Source organism: Folsomia candida, unplaced genomic scaffold (genome assembly GCF_002217175.1).
Source record: "Folsomia candida strain VU population unplaced genomic scaffold, ASM221717v1 Fcan01_Sc001, whole genome shotgun sequence".
In the NCBI taxonomy this organism is placed as follows: Eukaryota; Metazoa; Arthropoda; class Collembola; order Entomobryomorpha; family Isotomidae; genus Folsomia; species Folsomia candida.
This window is the reverse complement of record NW_019091193.1, coordinates 898,230-917,827: the sequence shown is the minus strand read 5'-3', so window position 1 is coordinate 917,827 and position 19,598 is coordinate 898,230. Positions and strand designations below refer to the sequence as shown.

Here is a 19,598-nt window from a genome sequence, read left to right as displayed (position 1 = left end):
AACTTTCCATTTAGTCCTCGTTTGGATTTTAGATCACGCACATCTCCACAGTGTTGCTTGCTACGTTCGTAAGTACATACGTGAAGTAAATTTCCATAGAAACTTGTCACGATGGCTTCCCTACCGAAAATCGCGATGAACAAGACAGTGTACGAGAGGTACATGTCACTCCCACTGGATCAGAATCTGTCGCAATTAACGTACGTCTGGATTGATGGCACAGGTGGGGTTTTTAAAGCAATTTAAAATTTCATAAAAATTATTATTCGTTTCCATGAAAACCTAACAAATACATAAATTCTTTTCAGGCGAATACCTCCGCGCAAAGACAAGGACGCATTATTCCGTTCCCAAGACGGCTGAGGGTAATCTTACAAAAAATATGTACACAAATCACCATGAAACCATGTAACCACACCCTCTAAAAAATAATCATAAAATATAATATAGAACTACCCATCTGGAATTACGACGGTTCTTCCACCTACCAGGCTGAGGGGTCCAATTCTGACGTGTATCTCCACCCTGTCGCCCTTTACAAGGACCCATTTCTCCAAGGGAACCATAAGCTCGTGCTCTGCGAGACTTACAAATACAACAAGAAGCCGACCGAGACGAACCACCGTGCCACGTGCCTCGACGCCATGACCAAGGCGAAAGCGACGCATCCCTGGTTCGGCATGGAACAGGAGTATTCTCTTCTGGACCGAGATTTGCATCCGTTTGGCTGGCCCAAATCTGGATTTCCGGGACCACAAGGACCCTACTATTGTGGCGTTGGGGCGAACAAGGTCTTTGCTCGAGATGTGGTGGAGGCGCATTACAAGTGAGTGATTTTTTATATTTTTACATTTTTGTTGCTATGGTATCCATGTCAACCAATCTATTCGTAGGTACATACATGTATGTACATATACCGTTAGAAATCTGGTTTAGTCACGTAGGCATTGATTTTTAGGTATTAAAATTATCCCGGTTCGTAAAAATGTGCTACGGAAATGGTAAATCTTTAATATGTAACGCGGTATTACTTATGAATACCGTTTTGGTAGGGTCATGCATATATGAATACCGCTTGGTATTATTTTAATACCGGATTTTTAAGAATATTCAGTTACCACGGTAACTAAATAATGATATCATTTCAGGGCCTGTCTATTTTCTGGAATCCGAATCTGTGGAACGAACGCGGAGGTGATGCCGGCCCAGTGGGAGTACCAGGTCGGTCCCTCCGAAGGCATCGACATGGGCGACGAGTTGTGGATGTCGAGATACATTTTGCACCGTGTCGCTGAAGATTTTGGCGTCGTCGTCAGTTTGGATCCTAAACCGATTCCAGGTATTTTGCATATTCGTAGCTGGATGAATTTTACCCAATTTCATATTGTGTCATCCTTTATTTTACGCATTTAACCTTGGGTGAATTTTACCAGATTTTTATTTAGAGTGTACTTCTTGTTTTTAGTAGGTATGGTTTTTTATTTTGACTTTTATTATTCTAGGTGATTGGAACGGAGCCGGTTGCCATACCAATTTCAGCACTGAGGTCAGTTTCATAAAATTTTAATGGTGCTAAAAAAATCAACCCGGTTATTGTCATGGCAACGGTGTTGCTAATTAACTTCAAAAAAATTCACCTAGTCAAACAAGAGTTCATGAGCCATATAAGCCTTGTGCAAAAACCGTTAAATCAACAGTTTACATAAGGATAACCACTTGATAAATTTTTATCTGCGACAGAATTGTTACGTCAACTTGTTAGTTTGGCAAGTGTTTTGTTTTTTTAAAGTGAGTTGTCATGGCAATCTTTCCATTAAATATTGATTGTCATGGGAACGATTTATGTTGGCTTGTTCTATGCCAATATTTTCATTTAAAATTTCCATGCAAAATAATTTCCTGGTCTTTATGAAAAATAATATTTAATAAGCTCAGGCTAGCTATCGAGAGGATTCAGTAGGGAGATTAGTTTTTAATGGTGGCATGTTTTTTAATTGCTGGCTAATTAAACTGTGGCCATGACTACTTTATTTGTATAATGAAAAAAAGAGTTCATGGCAACAACATCCCGTCATTTGCCACTTGACAATGCGATAATTGAGTTCAATAGCCATGCAGATTATTTGACTACATGGGTGTATTTCTGCACACGTATATATTGGCCATGACTGCAAAATTTTGCATATGATTCATAGCAAATTTAATAAACAAAATAATTATACGCTGTAAAAAATTAATAGGAATACAAATTCTTAAATGCCACGACAAAATAATAATAATTTTCTTAGCTGTAAAAATAAATTGAAATTAAAATTCTCATGCACTTATTTTACTAGTCATGGCAAAATAAATGAAAAAAGATAATTCTAAGGTGTGGCAAACTACTAAAAATAAAATTCCTATTCGATTATTTTAGTAGTCATGGCAAAATAAATAAAAAAATTGCAAAATAAAAAAAATATTCTAAGGTTTGGTTAACTAATAAAAATCAAAATTCTTAGGCGATGCGCGGAGAGAACGGGATAGTCGAAATTGAGAAAGCAATCGACCGTCTGTCCCGCCAACATGCTCGCCACATCAAAGCCTATGATCCCAAACAAGGCAAAGATAACGAACGACGACTCACTGGACACCATGAAACGTCATCGATCCATGATTTCTCTGCTGGTATTTATTTTTTATTTTCTTATCCAAGAAAATAATTTGATATTCGTTCAAAAAATAGAGAGAAAACTCCTTAAATTTCCTAAATTTAATTTTTGTTTTTGAGGTATATAAACAAACTGCCAGATAACTGCTCAGATTTTTTGTCTTTATTTTTTGAACGGATAGTAATATTTCTTAATTTTTAATTATAACGGTAACTGAAAACATTTAAATCTCAGGCGTGGCAAATCGTGGCTGTTCAATCCGTATTCCTCGAAGTGTGGCGGAGGAACGTAAAGGATATTTGGAAGATCGACGCCCGTCGTCAAACTGCGATCCGTATTGTGTCACTGAAATTATCGTGCGTACCACTTTGTTGGACGAGTAATTCTTAGGTGTGGATTTTTTTTGTCTTTTTTTGTCTTGCAAAATAAATAAATAAGTGAATTGAAATAAATACTTGTAAAGTTTAAATTAAAATGTAAGGAGTGGTTTAACCAATTTTATTCAAGCATAAAATTTGCACTTATTCATTTGGGAAGCTGCATAAATATTAAAATCTTATAGGTATATATACTTGCATACGAATAAGCTGGTATAAATGCCTCGCTACAAAATTACAGAAAATTTTTCAAAATGAAAAATTCACACATTTCTATTAGTTTGGCCACTGAAATTCGCCACTTCAAGAACCTCGTCATTATGTTCCACCAGTTTTGATATTAAAAATCTCAATGCCAAATCCTCATAGCTAATTGAGAGTTGTGGTTTTTGCCAACATTTTCCAGTTTAAACCATCCTGTACGCAAAACACTAGTATTAATAACAATATGGTTGAAATTAAGCGAAAAAGATAAACGAAATGTCCATCTACATAAATCGATACGACAACTAAACTCATTGATTACTTAATACATAAATACGTATATACATAAATAGTAAGTACATGAATAGTAATTCAGGTTCAAGATTTTGTTTAAAAGCCCAATATGCATTTACCTTCATATGTAAATATGTAACATTAGACTTACGGGCGTTTGTATTGTTACACGAGAATTAAAAAAATTCACTCATCAATACGCAAACCACACCCAGAAATAATTGTATTGCATATCTAAATACATACACTAATTTTTTAATTCGTTCCGCAGTTATGTACCTCAAATCAGAAGAATTAATGACATCGTGATATTTGACCATACGCCAACCATATCCAGGGGGGACTTGGCCTCAAAGTAGTTTACCGAACCGTACCGAATCTTTATACGGGCTGTGGATCGCACAAATCTCTGCCGCCATTTCGAATTATAGTCCAATGTTGAATCTTGTAAAGCCTTCCACTTTGACAATAGTACTCCCGACTTGTGGTGAATTTGTCCCCCTAATTCCGCCAAAAGGGGAAACCCCAGAGCACAATTCGATACGACCAATCCAACAATTCCGATAAACTGGAGGGGCACCAGATTCCTCAACTTTATCAAAACGACTAATCCACCAGGAACAAGGAAGCTTCCGCCAATTAAAAACAGAGGAAATGTGACTTTTGCATGCATTATGTTGAACAAGATCCCAATTACTTGGAGTTGCCTGTATCCATTGGTTGCGTTGGAGTATTCCTTATTTTTCGTTAATTTTCTGAAAATTAAATAAAATTTTTCAAGAATGTCTAAATCATTTGCTTAAAGAAATTCAAAGATGGGTTTGTTCTTGGATCCTGGAACTATACTTCTAAGGACCGAACCCACTGGCTGCGGAGAGATGGGGACAGTGGGGACCCCACGGTTATTCGATGTCCCCATTACCTGCCCATGTTATATATTTAAGCCCCTCCCTCCATTATCTTGAAATGTTAATGTCCCCAGAGGTCTCGACGGCTTCAGTGGCCACTGGTGGACCCCAACTAATCGCGTCTCTTTACCATGTTTGACAGCAAAACGATATACGTAAGTATGTAAGTGAGAAATAATTTTCTAAAAAATAAAATCAAGTAATAATCCGTAACAACTGCAGAAATGACTGATCGCGAAATAAGAAAGTGAAAAATACAATTTTAATATTATCCACAAATTAGGAATGATGGTCGACAAAACAACTGGCCGCCAGTCGACAAGTCGCTGAAGAATTGTAAACCGGTTGAAACTAATAATAATGCTTTCAAACGGGAAAAATGGCATGCACATCAATAATTTTTGAAATGCTTCGGAAGAATTAAGAATACATGTTTCATTTACTCACAATTCGTACAGGAAGCGATCCAGATAATCCAAAGGGATTACAGTTGATACGAATGCAATCCCAATTGGTTCCACAAGACTCAGCATTGCAATCGAGTGTAGAATTGCGACCGGGACGAAGGCCAGGGTTGACATGGAAGTGCAAGATGGCAACAATGACCCCAACATTGTGGGCATGCATGGGAACGCCATTATAAATCCGATCATTAGAAATGGTACCCCAAACGCGGCCATTATGCCCAAGAAGAGAAGCACATGTGCAGGACGAAGGACTCGGGTGGAGCCTAAAATATATTAAAAACTGACAGGAAAAAAATTATCCAAAAACCGAGTACTAAAATTTGATGCAATCTTTATATGTTAGTGCATTCAAAGAATCTGAAAGTAACGTACATATTTACCCACATTTATGTATGCAAGGGTGAGCAATTATTTCTAAAAATTCATAAAATATTTGTGGTTTTACAGGTATTTCGATTGATGGTCTTACAAGGAAAACTTTTGAGGTGTCGGTCAAATCCATGATTCCGAAGGACAGCATTATGTGCACAATATATATAAAAGTGACATGTAAATTTAACTGAAGAAACATTCGCATAAAAATTTCTTATTTTTTGACGGTCAGCGAACTCTCATGTCGCCACAGCAAGTATTTTTTGCACGGAAATTCCTCTTACAAGGGAACCTTAAGTACTGTCCCATCTCGATTTCCTTTCGGATAGTCTTATTTGACAGATAATTTAATGTAACTTAAACTTTATCATAGAACATACGGTGCAAAATCACGTTGTCGCGAAATATTTGGCGAGAGCTGCTCCAAAACGTGTCATTTTTCCAATGCTTTTAACATAGATAATAGCCTTCAGAATGATGAATGAAATGAAGTTTATAAATTATATACCTGTCTGTAATTTCATGCTGATCACCAATATGTAAAAAAACGATGAAAACATTTGCAATTTTTTAAATTGCGAAAATCTGCAAAATTTTATAAATTTTAATTTCTCCATTTTTTGAAATTTCAACAAAATTTAAATGTTAAACTTCATTTAAGCATTACAAAAAAGTTTTCAAAACCCAATTTATCCTTACTTCAATACAATGGGCCAAAATTTTCAGAAATTAAAATTGACAATTTTTCCTGAAGAAACATAACATGATCAATGCTAGGGTTGCCGCGGGTAACGGGTCGGGTACCCGTTACCCGCATACCCGCACGATTCTTGCGGGTACCCGTTATCTGCGGGTAGCGAGAACTACCCGCACGGGTAACGGGTAATTCAGTTTTTATTTAATTTTCGCCATAACCTAGTTCACAAAGAAAGTTAGCAGCAAGTTAGTCCGCATTTACCAACAAAAGCGTCAGTTTATTATTTGTCATTTTCCAGCAACAAGCGTTTATTACGAGTTTATTGTCTCTTTTTGGAAGCCAAAGAAGCATACGGTAGCCTCAAATACATTTCACGTCCATAAAATTTGGAGCAATTATTGTTTCTCAAGCATCGTTTGCCTGCTCTAAAATATCAATAATAATTTGTCCTGTATTTGTCTGTATTTATGTAAGACTGACCAGATTTTAATTTGTGCTTTGTAATTTGTGAAGATGAAAAACCTGAATCCGATAGAAAGTAAAAAATTTATTTGTAGACAATTCTTTTAATGAAAACTTCATTTCAATCAAAATTTGAAAAAATCAAACAAAAAATTGAACCTTTTTCATGCTATCGCAAGATTGCCCAGGAGAGTATATCAAAAAGTCAGGCCCAAAATTAGGAATAACATGGTACTTATCTTTTTGTTGAATCGATTCGAAGAAAAATATTGGCAGCAAAGTTTAATTTTTAAGTAAATGTTCTGTATCTTTTCCTCCACTGGACGAGAACCATCGTGGACTTTGAACACAGTTCCCCAATAGTTTCCTTTAAACGGGTCATTCAACGGAAAAATAAGTGTCATGTAATTCCTATTTTTTGGCTTAATATTTTGATATATGTACATAAATCGGTATATCTAGCTTGAAAAACGATCCAATGTAAGCCAAAGATTTTGGTTCCAAAAATAGCTAGTGACACCTACGAGCAAATTATGGCATGCGTTACTTGCATAGCATTATCTCGAAGTACATATCAACCCAAATGAACAAATAATTGATCAAATCAAATTTATTCTGAAGTTTGGTTAGTTTTTAACCTTATTCTCATAACGGGTAGCGGGTACCCGCACGGGTACCCGTGCGGGTACGGGTAGTTGTGCTGCGGGTAACGGGTCGGGTAACGGGTAGCATTTTCGCTACCCGCGGCAACCCTAATCAATGCTAGTCCATCTATGTAACGTGTTCTTCAAAATTGTTGGCTAAATTTATTTTTGCAAGTTGTAAAAAATTCTGGAATTTTGTATCGTCAGTTTTTCACATACTCAATAAAATAACTTTTCCATACCTCGTTCGAGATTTTAAGCTTTTAGGAAAACTGGAAAAATGTTCATCTGGGAGGGACCCCATAGGGTCCCTCCACCATGGCATATATATAGGGCGCCCTATATATATGCCTTTCGTGAACAATTTCTCAGTGCCACAAAAGGAATATATTTTCAAGTTTAATACATGTTTTCTACTTGAAATTTAACTGGCTTTCCAATGGAATAAAGATAAATTTGAAATTCCTTAAAACGTAAGCGATATGGTCGTCTACTCTCCTATCACTTTTTAAGTTGAGGCTATGTATAACAGATGTGCTAATTAAATATATGTATCAGTTGTGTTAGGAGTCATAGTACATAAGAACATGTATAAATCCCTATATCATTGTTCTTATCTTAATACTGTATTTCTAAGAGTGTGAGTACTTCAAGTCAAAAGAGTTAACGTCATTGTGATATTTGACCACAGGTTAACCATATCCAGTGGGGACTTGGCCTCAAAATAGTTTACCGAATTTTTATATGGGATGCGGATCGCACAAATCTTTTTAGCCATTTAGAATTATGATGTAGCTTAAATTCTCCTAAATCCTTCCACTTTAACAAGACTAATCCAAACTTGTGATGAATTTGTCCCCCTACTTTTACCATGAGGAGAAACCCTGGAGCACAAGTTATCACGACCAAGCCAACAATTCCGATAAACTCGAGGGGCACCAGACTCCTCAATTTTATCAAAATCACTACTCCACCAGTGACTTCGATGCTTCCGCCAATCAAAAACACAGAAAAGATGACTTTTGCGTTCATTATGTTGTACAAGATCCCGAATATTTGGAGTTGTCTGTATTCATTTGTTGTGTTGAAGCATTCCTTGGATTTTCTGAAAGTGAAATAAACTTTACAACCAACTTTTAACAATTATCTGTTTCGTGAAATTCAAATATAGGACCGGCTTTGCTTAGTTGCATAATCCACCCGTCGACGAACATTGTACGTGAGTTTTTTAACTGAGACAGACAAGCGACAAGTATTAAAAAATTATCAACGTTCAGGACCACTTTTTTCATCAGTATTGAACATTTTCAGACACATTTGAACCTGAAGGTTCAAAACTTGGTTTTTAAGAGGAAAACGTAGCACACTCTTACAAATCCCTTGTCAAAGTTGTACCAAGCGGTGTTCATACATAAATATATGACTAATAGTTCAGGTATGACTTTACCAAATAAGTATTCAGGTAGCAAATCAAACTGCGAAAGTACCTTCCCACAGTCCCAACTTGTTCTTGATTGGTTATTGACATAAGGGTGACGAACGAGGTTAATCTTAGATTTTCCAATATTTTTAATGTCGTACATAGCTCCCTTGTTATTCATGCTTAAACCGGGGGAAACTAATAGTGACTCACTATAGTGATATGGTCAAACTGGACAAATTACACATAATTTTTAGAACAAATACTTGTGAAATGAATTTCACATGTGACACAATTTACTCACAATTCCTGCAAAAATCGAGCCAGATAGTCCAGAGGAATTACCGTTGATATGAATGCAATCCCAAATGGTTCCACAAGGCTTAGCATTGCAATCGAGTGTAGAATTGCGACCGGGAAATCTCTATCTAATGCGTACATATCATTTTCAGAGAACACAATCTTGGCGATGTTTACATTAGTTAAAATTGGTTCTAGTAACGGTTTGACATGTGGAAATACAACATAAGGATCAATTATATAATCAGTTTCATGCGTAGAAATTTGAATTAATGCAATACAGTCATGATAAAACATATTTGACTCAAATTCAGTATCAATAGCAATTTCGACCTGATTTTTAAGAACATTACACATTTCTATCATAGCATTCTGATTATCAATATATTTAAAATTAGGATTATCGTTACATTGATAAACACGACTCATTTCCGGTGAAATTCTCCATTTGATAACTGGATCCAAAAGTTGATGATTCCGAATAGGAAAAATTGACATTTGATTTAGACGTTTTCGATATTTTATGAATTCCGGATGACGTGGTGGTGGACGAATTGTGCCGAATTCTTGCAGAAAAGACTTTTTGGCGACGGAAAAGTTTTGTTTTCGCAACTGAGACGACGTTTGCATAGGAGCGCTTTCGCACGACCCGCAATAGGAGTTTTGCTCTTCAGCATTCTCCCGTAAACTGAAAAATTAAATGATAAGTTGGCAAAGGAAGAAAAAGTACAGATTGACCTAAACTTTGTAATTAACAGATTTCCTAACTCTTAACTGTCTTTGAATTGGAATTTGTGGAGGTAAATTCTTTTGAATATTACGTAACGAAATAGGAAGTTTTCTGTCTGGAAATTTGTTTTTACGTTCAATATACGGTTTTAAGTCCCAAATATGTCTTTTTGGTACAAGAAAAGAATCAACATCAATTATATAGGTATCAAAATTCTTTTTAAGGATTTGATAAGGACCTAGCCAGTTCGGCAGAAATTTCTTTGAAATATTCTTAGAAGCATCGGAGAGTTGATGATTACGAATCCAAACTTTCTCTCCCACTTGAAACTCAACATCACGCCTTTTTGCGTCAAAATACCTTTTATTCTTATTGTGCACGAATTCAACATTACTTTTAACGAACGAAATTATCTCTTTCAAAAACTCTGGTAATTCTGTTGCCAGTTTTGAGATATCAACATTACTAGGATTAACTTGTAAAGCCCTATCTATCGGATAAGCTATTTCTCGACCTAAGTTCAACAATGCGGGTGAAAATCCCGTTGTATCATTAATCATACTTCTCAATACAAGTGCAAATTTTTGGATATGAGTATCCCAATTAGAATGACTCTCTTCAATATACGTTCCTATCATTCTGACTAAATCCTGATTCGTTCTTTTTGCACGATTAGGATTCGGGTGATATGCAGACAGAGTTACATGTCTGATAGACCATTCTTTACACATACTTTCCATATTACGATTAACAAAATGTGAACCACTATCACTTATAATAGTTTTAGGCGTACCAAACCTACAAAAAATTTGATTTTCCAGAACATTTACGACATTTTTACCATTATCGACAGTCATTGGGAACAATTCTACCCAATTTGACAATTGATCTACTACGACCAAACAATACTTATTACGACGATAACGACTCGCTGGGTATGGCCCAATAAAGTCAATAAAAATATTTTCAAATACTGCGTTCGCTTGCGGAACATGTCCCAAGAACCCTTTTGGCTTTGCTCTCTCAATTTTGAACCCTTGACATTTTGTACAACTCCTTACGTATTCATGAATATCTTTGTTCATGCAATCCCAGAAAAACCTATGTTTAATGGCAAGTTGTGTCTTTCTAACACCCATGTGCCCAGCTTCTGTGGCATCATGAAACATATGTAAAATTTCTTTTCTCAACGAAAGTGGTAAAACTGGTACCAAAATATACTCTTGTGAACTTGTGAGCGTGCGAGCTCCTGAATTACTAACAGAATTATTAACTGGATTAACTGACAAATTTGATAACGTATCCTGAACAGAATTTAAACGTTGATTGGGTGTGTGAACCCTGCTATTGGATGGACCTGCATTTCTCGCTTCATCATTCTGTGATGGCCCCGACGAAATCACTTCAACCTGACTAACTCGAGTTTTTAAATTTAATGGACCCGCATTCTCCGCTTCATTACTACTAGATGGACTCGGCAGAATCGCTATATTTCTGCTATTCTGAGCAGATTTCCGGAAACTTAACACTTTACGGTGTAAAATATCATTTTGCATGCAATATTTCAGCGGAACATCTCTTTCCTTATGCGACAAAATTGAATGAGAAGAATCTTCCATGGCCAGTGGAGGATTTGTGAGTTTACCCACGAGTAACTTCACGTCTGAATCTTCTTTTTGAGCAGATTTTAACCTTTCCAAAAACCCATTTGCAACAAATGCGGTAAAAATTGGAGTATAACAATCTCTAGCCCCATCGAGGTGATCAAGCTCTTCCGGAGTAGGAGAAACTGGCGCTCTTGACAGACAATTAGCAACTACATTATGAGTACCTTTTATATGCATGATTTTACAACCCCATTCTTCAATTTCATGAGACCAACGTGTAAGACGACGATTTTTATGCTGCGTTTTTAAATATGAAAGTGCATCATTATCCGTGAGAACTGTGAACTCTTCTCCCCACAGAAAATCTTTAAACTTGTTTATTGCCCAAACAATTGCAAGACATTCCTTATCCGGAGTGCTTAAACGCTTTTCCGCTGGAGTCAGGCTCTTACTAGCAAAATAAATGACTCTTTCGAAACCATCTACCATTTGAATTAAGACAGCACCTAACCCAACGTCACAAGCATCTGTACGGATATACAAAGGATAGTTATAATCAACTCCTGTGAGCGTTACTTCCTTACACAGAGCTAATTTCAACGCTTGAAATGCTTGTTCTTGTTCCAAACCCCATTTAAATGAAATACCTTTCTTCAACAATTTGTACAAAGGAGATGCAATTGATGCAAAATTCTTAATGAATGAAGAATACCACACACACATACCATGAAATCTGAGTAGTTTCTTAGCTGTGGTGGGCTGTGGAAAATCTACAATAGCGCGAATCTTTTCCGGCTGCATTTTAATACCGGTTTGAGTGACAATATGACCCAAAAATGAAATTTCTCTTTTCGCGAAATGTGATTTCTCCAAGTTAATGCTTAAATTTGCTTCAGCAAGTCTTTCGAAAACCAATCTCAAATGTTCCATATGCTCTTCAAAAGTACGAGAGTAAATTATGATGTCATCAAAATAACAAAAACAAAATTTGTACAAAAAACCATATAAAACGTTATTACTCAAAGAAACATATGTCATTGGCGCGTTTTTTAATCCAAACGGCATACGTAACCATTCGTACAAAGTTCCATTTGCGAAGAAAGCAGTTTTCGGAATGCTGTCAGGATGCAACGGTATTTGCCAGAAACCCGATTTTGCATCTATTACCGTATAAAATCCTCCAGTAGGAAGTAAACGAAGGATTAAATTTGCTTTTGGCATCGGACGAGCGTTTTTGACAGTACTCGAATTCAACATTTTGTAATTAATGGTCATACGAAATGTTCCATTAGCTTTCGGACGAAGAACAATATTAGCACCATACGGAGACTTTGAAGGACGAATAAGCCCATATTTCAACAAATCTTGAATCTGCCTGTCAATTTCCTCTGCATGTTTAGGTGGATACCAACGTGGAGTTAGGACAGTGACTGAATTCTCCCTTCTTCGGAATTCGGATCGAGATTATCATTATTATGAAGATAAAACAGTATAGTGCCTTCCGCACTACCAAGAGGATAATACACGCCCGGTGTATCTTTAAACGCAAACCTTTTCTCGCTGTATTCAGGATTTATGCCATAATTGAAGATGATATCCTGACCAATAATGAAATCACAAAGTAAATTCTCTGCGACATGGAATTTATGCTCCAATAATCTATGACCAATTCTTATTTTAAGCGGAATGCAACCAATGATTTTCAATTCAGAATTATTACCACATTTTATTGAAAGTTGTGACTGCTCAAATTCACTATTAATTTTACAAGCTGATTTTGAACTAATTAACGAATACGTTGAACCACCATCTAAAATTGCTTTGAAAGTAGAACTAAACTGACCTACTGTGTAAAATTCTACTGTGGGAATGGGAGGTTTATTTAATGTTGGGAGAAGCCTCGGGTGGAGGATTCGTAGGTTCTCCCCTGGTAGTTTAAATTATCATTTGCATTGTTAAAATTTGAACTACTCGGAACTGAATTGAAAGAATTTGGATTAAAATTTGAATTATTATTCCCATTACCATGCTGTGGATACTTTACATTTGAATTGTAATGTAGCTGACCAAAAGAATTTTGTGGCATAAATGGACTCGGATTCGGATGATTTGGAAAGTTAAATGGATTTGAATTCTGAATTGGAACCATGTTCAGCGCTACGTCTGTTGCCGTACAATCACGTGCATAATGACCAAATCGTTGACACCTTCTACATCTCACATTAGTCAAATCAGGGTGACCTCTAGTACCCCGTGACTGAGTACCACGCCCTCGACTACTATTTCCTCTGGACTGACCTCTACTCTGAGAAGAAGATTGTGTCTCACTTTTCCCTTGATTGTGAGAATTATGGGAATTCTTGGAATTTGAAGAATTACCATTATTTCCATTACAATTACTATTCGAATTGTTGTTTGAATTGTAATAACCATTCTTATATTCCCGAGAACCATAATATGAAGATTTGTAGTTTTCTCTACCACGATAATTCGAATTTCTATTCGACTGATTCGACTGATTAAATTGATTGGACTGATTATTCTGCTTTTGCTTTAACAATTCTTCTCTACTTCCTCTCATTGGTGGAATTTCAATACGCTTATTCTTTTGCTGCGCTTGTCTTAGCAAATTACCATGAATAGTTCCGACTCTATTCAAAAAATCGTCAATATCCGCCAATGAATCGTCTTGGATCAAAATACCAATTTCCGGATAAAGCAAATCCCTAATATTTCCCAAAATTCCTTTAATATCATCATTAGAATTCCCTATTATTTGTTTCCCTAAAGCAACCATTTCATAAACAAACTGTTCACAAGGATCATGCAATTTCTGACGACGTGAAAAGAATTGTTTCATTCTCTCTCTAGCCATAATTCCGTCATCATATTTCTTTTTAAATGCATGCTTGAAATCTCTAAACGAACCAATTTCATGTGAATGCGCATCATACCAGTATTTGAATTCTCCTTTTAAAACACCCCCTAAATAATTATGGTAATCATGATACTGATATCCTTGAGCAGCAAAATATTTTTCCAAATTTGTGAAATACGTAGATGTGCACATACGCTTAGGATCAAATTGAGGAATGTCAATGCTCGTATTAACATGCCTAATCTGAATAACATGCTTATTCTGTGTTAATTCTTGTGCAATAAACTTCTCAACGCGTGACCTCTGCTCTGCGGATAAACCATCGAGATTCAAATTCTCAGATTGTGAAGACGCCCTAGAACCTGATGCCTTAGACTGTGGACTACCTTGTGATCTAGACCTTGCATTTCCCTGTGATGTGGTCTGGTCATTGCCTTCTGCAGTGGACTGATCCCCAATCATTGTATCCCAATCTACGCTTGAATTTGACTTTCTAGGATTTCGTCTTTTTCCTCTAATGTACTTACACCCTTGAGCTAAAGTCTCTTGTCTATTCAAATATCTTTGATCTCTTTCCTTATTCTGTTGTTCTATTGTTGGCTTGTTAGTGTTCATGAGATAATCTAATAATTACCATTATCTAACTAAATTATACAAATTGTTATCAGTGACTACGTGACCAAAAGACAAACCAACTTAACTACAATGAATTGTTTGAACTCAACCTTGCATGAATACGTAACAGCATGTACAAGAATGTTGTAGATTAATTTTATCTAATATGTAAATAGGAGACGCCCAACCAAAAGGTTCAATACTCCGCGATAATTTCAAGGACTTTTCCGTTCCTTACTAATCGTAATTTCGAAAATTTGAACTCAAAACCAATTCACCCAAAATGAAATGTTTTCTCTCTTTTCCACTACTTTTAGCAATTAAGGAGCGTTTGACATAAATGCACACTCCCGTTTGCTTACCTACTACCCATTACTTGCATGTACATACGTAACACAATTCATGACATACATACATATACCCTTAAAGGAGCGTATCCGATAATCGCACACTCCCTAGGGATTATAATAACTAAGTCAACAAATTAAAATAATAATCAAAACTAAAACGAAGCAACTATCATAGGAGCGGTGTGAATAAGTCACCCCACATCCCGAATCTTAAAAATATTAACCAACCAATTAAAAAGTAATAAACCGTTGTAACGGCAGAAGTAGCTCGCCCTTTAATACTCAATGGGACATAAGTTTGACATAATCTTCAGTCAAACATAGATAGTGTAATTTAAGCATAACCATATTTAATTTGGATGCATAAGAAAATTTGAAGGATATAATGAATGAATGGAAGAAAATAATAATAATAAGAAATAAATAAAATGAAATAAAATGAATATAAATTTCATCATTTCATTATAAGTTTTGTAACTATGCTAACGTATGCTAGACCAGACAAACAGAAACAGGAGAAAAACAAATCTTGGATTTCAATATTTATTCTGCGTCTGAATTTTCTAATTCTGAATAATCGAAACGTCTCGCTCTATATTACGCAAATTCCAAATCGGAGAAGTAACTATCAAGACGGGGTCGTTAGAGGGGGAGTGACTTATCAAGAGGAGGAGAAATTTATCTGGAGGAGAAGGGGTGGAGCGACTTATCTGGAGGAGGAGAAATTTGTCAAGAAGTGGAGCGAAAGGTGAAGTAGCTTATCGAGTAGAGCATTGCAAATCGCTAAGTGGCTTATCGACAGGTACGTAACCTACGTTTATTGAGTTGGTGTTGCCCTTAGTTAGCGGGTAAATCATGCCTCGAAAACTAAGTATGAAAGAAAGGATGCGGAGAAAAAGGAAACACGAAGAGTTCCGTCGTTCTGAAGCAGAAAAAAACTCTATCTCGAAGAAATTACACAGGATGGATGCAGATATGCGACAACTAGAGCAAGAAAGGGACGCCGCAGCTCACGCTGAACTTAGGAAGATTGACATCTACCGAGAAGAAGAAAAAGAGCGGGACAGGATAAGCCATGCTTCCCGCCGAGAAAATGAGTCTTACCGCGAAGTGGAAAAAGAGCGGAATCGGGTGGAACATGTTTCCCGCCGAGAAAATGAGTCTTACCGCGAAGTGGAAAAAGAGCGGGATCGGGTGGAACATGCTTCCCGCCGAGAAAATGAGGCTTACCGCGAAGTGGAAAAAGAGCGGGATCGAGTGGAACATGCTTCCCGCCGAGAAAATGAGACTTATCGCGAAGTGGAAAAAGAGCGGGATCGGGTGGAACATGCTTCCCGCCGAGAAAATGAGTCTTACCGCGAAGTGGAAAAAGAGCGGGATCGGGTGGAACATGCTTCCCGCCGAGAAAATGAGTCTTATCGCGAAGTGGAAAAAGAGCGGAATCGGGTGGAACATGTTTCCCGCCGAGAAAATGAGTCTTACCGCGAAGTGGAAAAAGAGCGGGATCGGGTGGAACATGCTTCCCGCCGAGAAAATGAGACTTACCGCGAAGTGGAAAAAGAGCGGGATCGGGTGGAACATGCTTCCCGCCGAGAAAATGAGACTTATCGCGAAGTGGAAAAAGAGCGGGATCGGGTGGAACATGCTTCCCGCCGAGAAAATGAGTCTTATCGCGAAGTGGAAAAAGACCGTAATCGAGTGGAGCATGCTTCCCGCCGAGAAGAAGATACTTACAGGCAGACGGAACAACAGCGGAATACAATCAGAAAAGCGGTTTCTCGTCAAAATGCCAAAAATGATTATGATATTTTGTTCAACTCATTTCAAATTGAAATAGCTGATCAACCTAAATGGATATGCAGTTCATGCGGCGGACTTTGGTATAAAACTTCTGTGCACCCAACGACAACAGAAACCGTGCGCAAACTTCATCCCAAGAAACCGTTCGCCCACATGAAAGTAGATGGGAAGTATTTCCTATGTGGCACATGTCACGACTCACTGAAGAACGGTGACGTGCCAAGATTATGTATGTCAAACGGACTGTATTTCCCCCCAATCCCACATCAACTACAGAACATGACGACTTTGGAGGAACGCCTGGTTGCATTAAGATTACCGTTCGCGCAGATACGATCTTTAGGGAGTGACCGTCAGTACGGGATCCGAGGTGGAGTGGTCAATGTTCCCAATGACATGGATATTGTTGCTAAAGTGATACCCCGCCGATTCGATGAGACAAGTACCGTTCAAGTTCAATTAAAGCGCCGAATGTCTTATAAACATCCTTTCATGTTTCAAACTATACGGCCACATAAAGTTTTTCATGCCGCCAATTACCTAGTGCGTACCGAGTTGTATAGAAAGGAAAACGTATTTCTTTCATCAGACTGGGCAAACTGTTCTTCAACCGACACTGTACAATATATAGTAAACCCTAACGATGCTACCGAGAGCAATACAGACATTGAGAGCATTGAAGAACTATCTATCAGTGACAAACCCCAAACTGAAGATAACGATGCACCTTTAACGGAAACTCTAATGCAAGAAGATCAACTGATTATGGCAGTAGCACCTGGAGAAGGAACGCGCCCGCTCTCATTGCTTATGGATTTGGACGCTGAGGAGCTATCCTTCCCTTCTATTTATTGCGGAATCAAAAGAAAATTTAATCCAGATGCTAACTTGTCCTATGCTGATATTGCAAAGTCGGAACTTCGAAGATTTGACCCACGTTGCAGAAGAGCAGACAAAATATTATACAGCTACCGTCTAGTTCAAACTCACAGGATTGCTAGCAACATAAACATATGTTTACGAAAAAAGAAAAGGCGCGGTATTATAACTGCTGGGAACATGCTTAACAACGAATGTGTTCAAAACTTAGTTCAACACGATGACGGGTATCGCCTTTTGTCCAATATTGTCAACTCGCCGTCCTATTTGGAAGAAAAGAAAAAGGACGTGATGGCTATGATTCGGCAGCTGGGCCTGCCCACATTCTTCATTACAACATCTGCCGCAGAGACGAAATGGCCAGAGTTGATTTCGATGCTTCACAATAGGAAATATGGAACTGAGAATGCGTTAACCGACGAAGAAGTTTCCAATCTCAAATTCGATGCTAAAGCAGATCTCATAAGAAATGACCCCATAGGATGTGTAATGGCTTACGACAGGCGAGAGAAGGCAATGGACAAATTTCTGATCAAGCCAATTGGTGGAATATTTTACCCTTACTCGCACAAGGACTTCTTTAAGAGGAAGGAAGTGCAACAACGCGGGTCGATCCACACTCACAGAATGGACTGGTTTGAGGATGCTCCGAAATTTGACAAAGAGAATTTTTTAACACACCAAGCTTGCTGTGAATTTATTGACGAATTTATAACCTGCCGGAAAGACGAATCTGACGATATGAAAGAAGTCATGGCATACCAAATCCATAATCACTCACATACTTGTGAAGACAAGAGGCGAGGTTGTAGGTTCGGTTATCCCATTCCTATGAGGAAGACAAGAATACTACTTCCATTACCTGCCGATCAAGTAAAGTTACATAAAAAAGAGTTTGCCAACATTAAAGAAAAGCTTTCCACATATGGACGACATGCAGAGGAAATTGACTTTGATACCTTTCTTCAAGAGTTGGGTTTGAATGAAGAAAATTACATACTCTCGATCCGTTCCAATCTCAGAATTCCTAAAGTGTTCCTTCGGCGTGGAACCCATGAAATCTATATAAATGCATACAATAGGAAGCTTCTCTTATGCTGGCGAGCAAATATTGACATTCAATTTGTTTTGGATCCCTATGCATGTGCTACATACATTGTAAATTACATAAGCAAGGCAGATCGAGGGGTGTCGAAACTTTTACGACAAGTAAGTAAAGAAATTCGAGAGGGGAATTATGGTTTGAAAGAACGACTAAGTTCGTTTGCCAACGCCTTTGCAAAGTCTTCGGAAGTATCTGCTCAGGAAGCCGCCTGTTGTTTGCTCAAAATTCCTATGACACAAAGTTCGCCTGATGTAACATTTATAAATACAAACCGGCCCGACGACCGGGTAATTTTCGTGAAACCTGCCGAAGAACTTGAGAAAATGGATGCCGATTCATCTGATATAGCACTCAAAGGTATTTTGGAACGTTATGTCGTGCGACCAAGTACACTAGATGATCTTTGCTTAGCTGATTATGTCTCAAATTACAACTTTACAAAACTATCATGTTCTCGCCGGAAATCAGATAATCCGCCGGCAGCCGTCTTAACCTTGAGCGACAATAGTGGATACATAACTAAAAGAGCGACTCCTCGAATTATTCGATATCGAAGATTCGGCCTTTATCAAGATCCGGAAAATTTTTACAGGGAACAAATTATGTTGTATGTACCTTGGCGGGATGAAAACAAAGATGTTCTTGATATTGACCATTTTTGTGTGTATCAAGACCGCGTCGATGTAATTTCACAAAAGCGAAAGGTGTACGATCCAAGTTTTCTAGAAGATGAACTGGAGGTAGGACTCACTATGGCAGAGGGAGACGAACTGACGTTTGACAATGATTTGCTTGACCACACTCCAATAGATTTCGTTGCAGAAGATCAAGATTTTGG

The 19,598-nt window shown here is 37.6% G+C and overlaps 1 protein-coding gene across 1 annotated transcript; it reads left to right on the top strand.

Moving 5' to 3' along the window:
• Nucleotides 1-3,131, top strand: LOC110859044 (glutamine synthetase). The gene is made up of 7 exons (XM_022107909.2): nucleotides 1-223; nucleotides 309-365; nucleotides 451-826; nucleotides 1,149-1,339; nucleotides 1,503-1,546; nucleotides 2,502-2,667; nucleotides 2,886-3,131. Exons 1-7 carry the CDS (start codon nucleotides 112-114, stop codon nucleotides 3,032-3,034), a joined length of 1,095 nt encoding a protein of 364 aa, XP_021963601.1. The 5' UTR covers nucleotides 1-111; the 3' UTR covers nucleotides 3,035-3,131.
• The last annotated feature ends 16,467 nt before the right edge of the window (nucleotides 3,132-19,598 follow it).